The sequence below is a fragment of the Liolophura sinensis genome, chromosome 1 (assembly GCF_032854445.1).
Source record: "Liolophura sinensis isolate JHLJ2023 chromosome 1, CUHK_Ljap_v2, whole genome shotgun sequence".
NCBI classification, from domain to species: Eukaryota; Metazoa; Mollusca; class Polyplacophora; order Chitonida; family Chitonidae; genus Liolophura; species Liolophura sinensis.
Window position 1 is genome coordinate 80,016,554 of NC_088295.1, and position 6,692 is coordinate 80,023,245.

Here is a 6,692-nt window from a genome sequence, read left to right on the forward strand (position 1 = left end):
TAAGATACATATACAGTTTTTCTAGATAAACTATTTCTAAAAATATGGTGGTTTTCGAGTTTTCACTGTTTTGTTTTTTCTTTTCTGATCCGCCTCGTTATTTCAACTTGTTCTCACAACGATATGGCTGATATATTGTCGATGTGGCGTTAAACCATAATCATTCATTCTTTCATTCATTCTGACTAAACTGTTTGCCCCGTTATGTAATACTGCTGGCTTCTTGAAAAAAGACTTTCATCACCAAAATCGCAAAACATGCGCGGCACTGACGGTAGCTGAGCTACGACCTCTTCAAACAACATTGCTCAGCTATTCATCCAGGAAAAAACTAATCAGTAAGCTAAATAGATTCATACCTCCCTCTCCGTTAACAGTAAATCCAATCTGTTACACATTCCTTCATCAGTTGAACCAGCGGAGATCTACATGCCACAATTTGAACAAAAGGCCACAGTAAAGCGGAGCTGAAGAGTGAACCTGTCGAATTAGCCTAGCATGATGAAAATTCGAATTCCCCATTCCATGGTATTGTTGCATTGGACAAAGCGCATTAACCTTGGGCAGAATGCGATTCCTCAAATCCACTATCGATGAACAATGAAACAGAAACCTCATTTGGCCTATTCAGAAGAAACAAGCCAGAAAAGGTGAATAGGGAAAGACAACCTGCCAAGGTATTGACCAACTCATCACCTTGGAGAGAAGTCACCATAATTCACACAGCTACTAATCACTGTGAACGGCTTTGTCTGTCGAAACCACTGCTGATTATTACAAACCTACAAACAATATGTACTATACAATACAATTAAAAAGCATCTCTCCTAGACCACGATGGTGTTGAATGGGCATATTCTGGAACCTAAATTCAAGAAAATATTCAGAAGAAAGTGTGATGACGGTGTGATTCTAGAATGTATTCTGTTTTGCAGCAGACTTTGTGTGAAAATTAACAGATTAATTTACATGACAGTGATGGCTATTATAACAAGATAATTTAAGTTAAGACACTGATTGCCTTTCCCAGGGAATGTCTATTCCCTAGTTGTATTAGGTATATACTATACAAGGTGGCATATTTTCATAAGAAGGGATTTATAGTTACATTTGAGTAAATCTGTGATTTTTGTACTGGTATGCTTTTTTTTGGTATGCTTTATATTTTTGGAATCTGATAAAAGTATTTCATAATTTTAGAGAAGGATTAGAGCAAAATTTTGAATGGTAAAGAAAAAAGTTTTGTTTTTGGCGCCTGTGTAAAGCTGCTTTCCGAGAGTGGATCAATCTCTCATGTCATCACTGAAAACAACTTCGCCTATCCATTTCATTGGTTGAGATTACCGTGTGTTATTATGGACAGTATTTTCACATGAGTTGTGCTGGGCGTGGCTTGTAGTCAAGGGATATGCGAGGCGGGCGACAACTTTTCACTACACCAACAACTATTGATCTATGCTGAGAGGAAGCCTGTAACTGTTCAGAGCGCTGTGTCACTCAAACACAGACGTAATTTTATTGGCGTGTGTTGGCCCTTCCCTTGCTACTCGTTTAAACTTAAACAGCTCCCTTTGTAACTCATCTCTCTCAGCTGTGCAAGTTTCCTGCTTTGCTTCACTTAGGGGCCTCTGGAACATTTATCCCACACAAGAACACCACCAAACAGGTAAGAAACCCCGTTCGATTGATTTCTGAAAAATTACGCTTGTATAAATGTACGAAAATATGTTTATTTCCATCAACTTTAGGCCATAAGTGCAAGTGTACGCTTTGACCATATGTGTCATACATGACGTTCATTAGAAACCACTTACCTCTACGAAAATGGCATACTGGCTAATATCTATGTGTGTAACACGTCGGAAAATTTGTCATCTTTGGGACCTGGAAGCGAAGGGGACGGAGTCCTATGTGGGCATTTCTGATTTGGTGAAAATTGTCACTGACAAAATGTAGTAGTTCCAGTTTTAGAGTGTATCTCCCTTAATCTTTCTTCTATTTGGGTACCATATGTAAACCCGCCTAGACCAACGTTATTGTGAAGCACAATACTTACTTCATAAAATACCGGTAAAATTATGCTGTTTTACAATACGATTTTAGTGTTGTCTGTTCGCACTCTTTACCTGCATGATACAGAATGGTTGCATTTCCAGTGATTCGGCCAGGCCATGGTTAAAAAATATGTTTGTTGCGGATAACGACAGAGTTTGTGGAGAGTGAAATCAGACGACGGGCTCACAAATTTCGAAAACTACTAGTCGACTTTGGCTAGGAAAAATGTTTGCAGGTGTACATGTTGTTATAAACGAGTCTATCTGTTTCGCTTAATTATTAAGTTTCTTATTATTTTCTCTAGCTTATAATTTTTCCAAAGAAGATTCTGTCCTTCGTTTAATGGCACTCGGTGCTGCATTATGGATACCAGTGTTTACCATACCAGCAGGTGTCCCTCGCCCTGCCGGAAATCTTACACAAGGTATCGCACCTTGTCATGGAAATACCTCGAAGTTATGACCATTAAGATCTTAACGAGGTACGAGGCTGTCTGGTCTTGGTCATCAAAACAGCGCGATTTGCAAAGTCTAAATTAAATGAAATGTGTCGTCTTATTTATATATAAGAAGGGGAGGGGTGGGGGGCAAGAGTATGAACATCGACGAACTGTGACAATTCCTTTCTTCGGGACAGCCTAAGACAAACCACTGCGCTGCTCTGATCTACCGAAATTAGGTTCAGTATTCAGTGGTGTAGCTTAACGCTTGCCCGCTTGCCAAATGCATGTGACCTCGGCGTCGGGCAAGTAAATTATGTTTTTTTGGTTGCCTGCCACGGCAAACTGATATGCGTGAGTTCCCAGGTAAATTCATACATGTCGGTTGGCAAAATAAATGTAACAAACAAACACAAATTAATGTCGACGGCGTATGGCTAACAGCAGAGAAGGATTCCGTGTTAAAACAAAACATTTATAGCAACGCCTATAGCATTAAGGGGGGGGGGGGCAAATCGGCAGATAAAACTTTCGGTTACTACTCAAGGTCTGCAGCATCCTGCTGATGATCGTGGGTTCCCCCGTGTTCTGCATGGTTTGCTCTCACCATAATACTGGCTGCCGTTGTATGAGTGAAAAATTCTTGAGTATGGCTTAAAATATCAATCAAGCAAATAAAACATTTTTTCAAAAATATTGCGCCGTGCATGAAAATGAGTGCGGGCGAGCAGTTTTCATTTCCAGCTTGCCCTGAAAGCAAACACCTTAAGAAGTTTAGTTACTACATCAGAGGTGTTACATATATTATCACTGTATTATAACCGGACCCTTTAAAACCCATGGGGCCCATTTACTTGATGAAATTTGGCAATTTAGTACGAGAACCACCGTTTCAAGCACTCTGCCATGCGCAGACCACCATCTCATAATTGAAATATTGAGGTTTTAAAATTTAATCAAATGAATAAATTATTTACTTTAGAGGGTTTATGCTATGAAGTGCTAGTTTTCTGATTTACTATACGGGAGTTTCGTGTTCGAACTCTTTTGTTTTGAAGGTAAGAAGAGATCTTCTGTATCACGTGACAAATGTTAGGCAACCTTTGTAAACATTAAATTACCGATCACTTGCCTCACTATGTCAAATTAGCCCAAATTACGCCTCTTTTCTTTAGACACTTTGCAAGTTTACAAACGTTCAGCTCGTCAATTTTCTCCAGCGTTTGTCAGCTCTAAATAACTTTTGAGAAACTTTTTTCAGACGCTCATGTTATAGTAACGGTGATCCTACAATAGTTTCCTAACATTTTTGACAGGTCACATGATTTTTTTACATTTAGCCATAGAAGAGTTTGAACTCAAAACTCCCCTATTTTTTTCTATATCGAAAAAAGATATTTAACAGGCCTGACCTCAAGAATTTGACACAAATGTTCTCATCAGATTTACTCAAGAAAGAATCAAAATTAAACTATGTAATCATGTCAAATAAGTAAGACTTAATATCTGAACATGAAGTATTATAGGGTTTAAAGAATTAATCTGGGGTTTTTACCCAAAACATCTGTTTGACACTTTGATCGATGAAGTGAATTGTAAAATAAAAGGACAATAGTGTGACCATTTTTGAATATACCTTTCAGGGTGTAATCAGTGGATTTTTTTTCTTTTTAATGTCTCTTGGACCATCACCCCTGTATAAAACTAAATGTTTTCGGGGGATTTGAGCTAAATTTTAGTTTATTTATTTAATTGATGGTTGTTTTACGCTATATTCAAGAATACTTCACTTCGACAATGGCTGCCGTCTTTATGGCGGGAGGAAACCGGGGGGAAATCCAAGACCATCCGTAGGTTGCTTGAAGACCTTCCCACGAAGGCATTGGCGAAAGGTTCCTGGGTCATTGCCCCGCCGTGGTGTGCTAACCACCTCGGTCACGGAGTCGCCATTCTCGGACAGCGAATTTTCAAAGAGCATCGTTTCGCAATAAGCGGTTGATAGTGCACTCAACCTTAGATGGAGTTCGCTGGTGACCGTTAATATGATATATTATAATGTGGCATGTTGAATAATTCGCCATTGTAACTTTGTGTAAAACTATTTGACAATCAAACTATTATCACGAAAATAGGAAATCCTAGAAGTGATCTGAGGCGTATCTCGTTGGAGCCCAAGGCCCACATTTCTAAAACGACTTAAGACTTAAGCAAAATTTACAATTACAATGTCTTCATCTAGGAAGTTCAGACGTTGTGTACTGATTCTTTACTACAGACCTATGTACCATCCACAATTTAAGGTTTTTTCTTGCAATTTCCGACTTATTGAAGTTGCATAGTAAATACGAACCCAGAAGCCCTTATTTGGAATCCAGTTCTCATCAGGTGGCATGCCAGTATGACAATATAATGTACTCTTATTTAGCGCAGATTTTCTCCACCAACAATCCTTTCCGCCGTTATGTACACTGATTTCAAATTTCATTTGTATTTTACCAGATCATGTCGACGTCCACCATCCTGCACGCTATGATCTTCACACTCGTGCTGCAACAGAGTTTATCTACCCAGAATACACCTGGAATTACCAATGACCAAGCGGAATTGGCCCTCTTCGCAACGACGGACAAGTCGTCTGAAAATACCACCGTTAATGTTACGATAACACACGTCGCTGTTAACGGAACCAGCAACTTCAATAACGTGGAACCGAATTTGATCGATGACTTTTCACCGGGCAAAAATTCATTGGAACAAATTTTTAATAGAGTGAGAGCTGACATGCTCAAATACTACGTATTTACTCTGAACCTTTTGAGCTTTATCTGCTGCATCTTAACTATTATCGTCCTTCAAAGAGGAGCCCTGAAATCTAGCTCAACCGTGTACATCCGGGGAAGTGCCATGTCTAGCATCTTCGGCACCCTACTCTACATAGTCTATACCGTTCAATACCATAAGACCGTTTCGCAGTCTATCGCATTTAAGAACTTCTTCAGCTATATTGTCGCATATGGTGACGCTTTCTTCTACATTAGCATCGCGGCAAATTCCTGGATTATTCTCGCATTTGCTCTGGAGCGTTTGTTTGCTATTTGGTTACCTCTAAAATCTCGCGTGTTCAGTAATGAATCACGGGCAAAGAAAATCGTCGCCCTCATTTTTGTTGTCGCCATTTTGGTGAACATTCCACGCTTTCTCCGTGTGACAGTTACAACCAGAATTGATCCTCTAACCAACAACACTCTTCACGTCTGGGCTTACACAACTTTTGGCAGGGATCCATTTATCCGTAATGCTGTTTACATCTCCTTTGCAGTTATTGTCATTATTATACCATTACCAATTTTAGCCATCCTGAACTTGCTGATAATAATAAAGCTACGCAGTGTGAAACGTAAGCAACTTCGACTTAGAGAAGGTAACACAAAGGCGACGAGCGGCTTTGAAGACAAGAGGCAAGTACAGATGGAGCGGGTTTTAGTGGCAAGTCTACTGGCATTCCTTATTTGTTACACGCCAATGGCTGGAACAACTATGACAGTAGCATTTGAAGGACCGAGTGTTTTTAGTACTTTTCACTTTGGATACCGCTTACTGTTCTTAGTGGCACCTCTTTTCTATGTTTCCTGTCCTTGTCTCAATTTTGTCTTGTATGTGTTGTGTAGCAAGATCCTTCGGGATGGCGTCAAGGATCTGTTTTGTGTCAAATGTGTAAAGAATGAAGGCGCAATTGGTCAGCAGCTAGAGTCGTCAAAACACACACACAGAACAGATGCGGAAAACAATGCGACTGTGGACAAAAACTCTGTACCTTAAAATATTCGCAAAGTAATAGAACAGAATAATATTAGAACATACGAACTTGTTCTAAAGATACAACAATTAATATGACGAATTTTGTCCACCTATATTCATATTTAGGTATTGTACATGTAATGTGACGTTTTTAATATAGCCTGAAGTAAAATATATTTTGTGCTTTTGTAACAATTAATGACATTGTATTATATATTTGCGAATTGTGGAAGACGTCCAAAAAATTCATGATTGTTGTATTTAACGGTGAGACAATTGCTTACACTATCTGTTTGGTGGTGGGGTGGGGGTGTTTTGGGGGGGCGGGGGGTGGGGAGGTGTCTAAGATCATAAAATATGGACACATACGTTTTCCACGTCTTAATATGATATTTGTGGC

At 39.3% G+C, this 6,692-nt stretch overlaps 1 protein-coding gene across 1 annotated transcript; it reads left to right on the plus strand.

Moving 5' to 3' along the window:
• The first annotated feature begins 4,996 nt into the window (after positions 1-4,996).
• On the plus strand, positions 4,997-6,313 carry LOC135464535 (growth hormone secretagogue receptor type 1-like). The gene has a single exon (XM_064741963.1). It carries the CDS (start codon positions 4,997-4,999, stop codon positions 6,311-6,313), a length of 1,317 nt encoding a protein of 438 aa, XP_064598033.1.
• Positions 6,314-6,692: the final 379 nt, after the last annotated feature.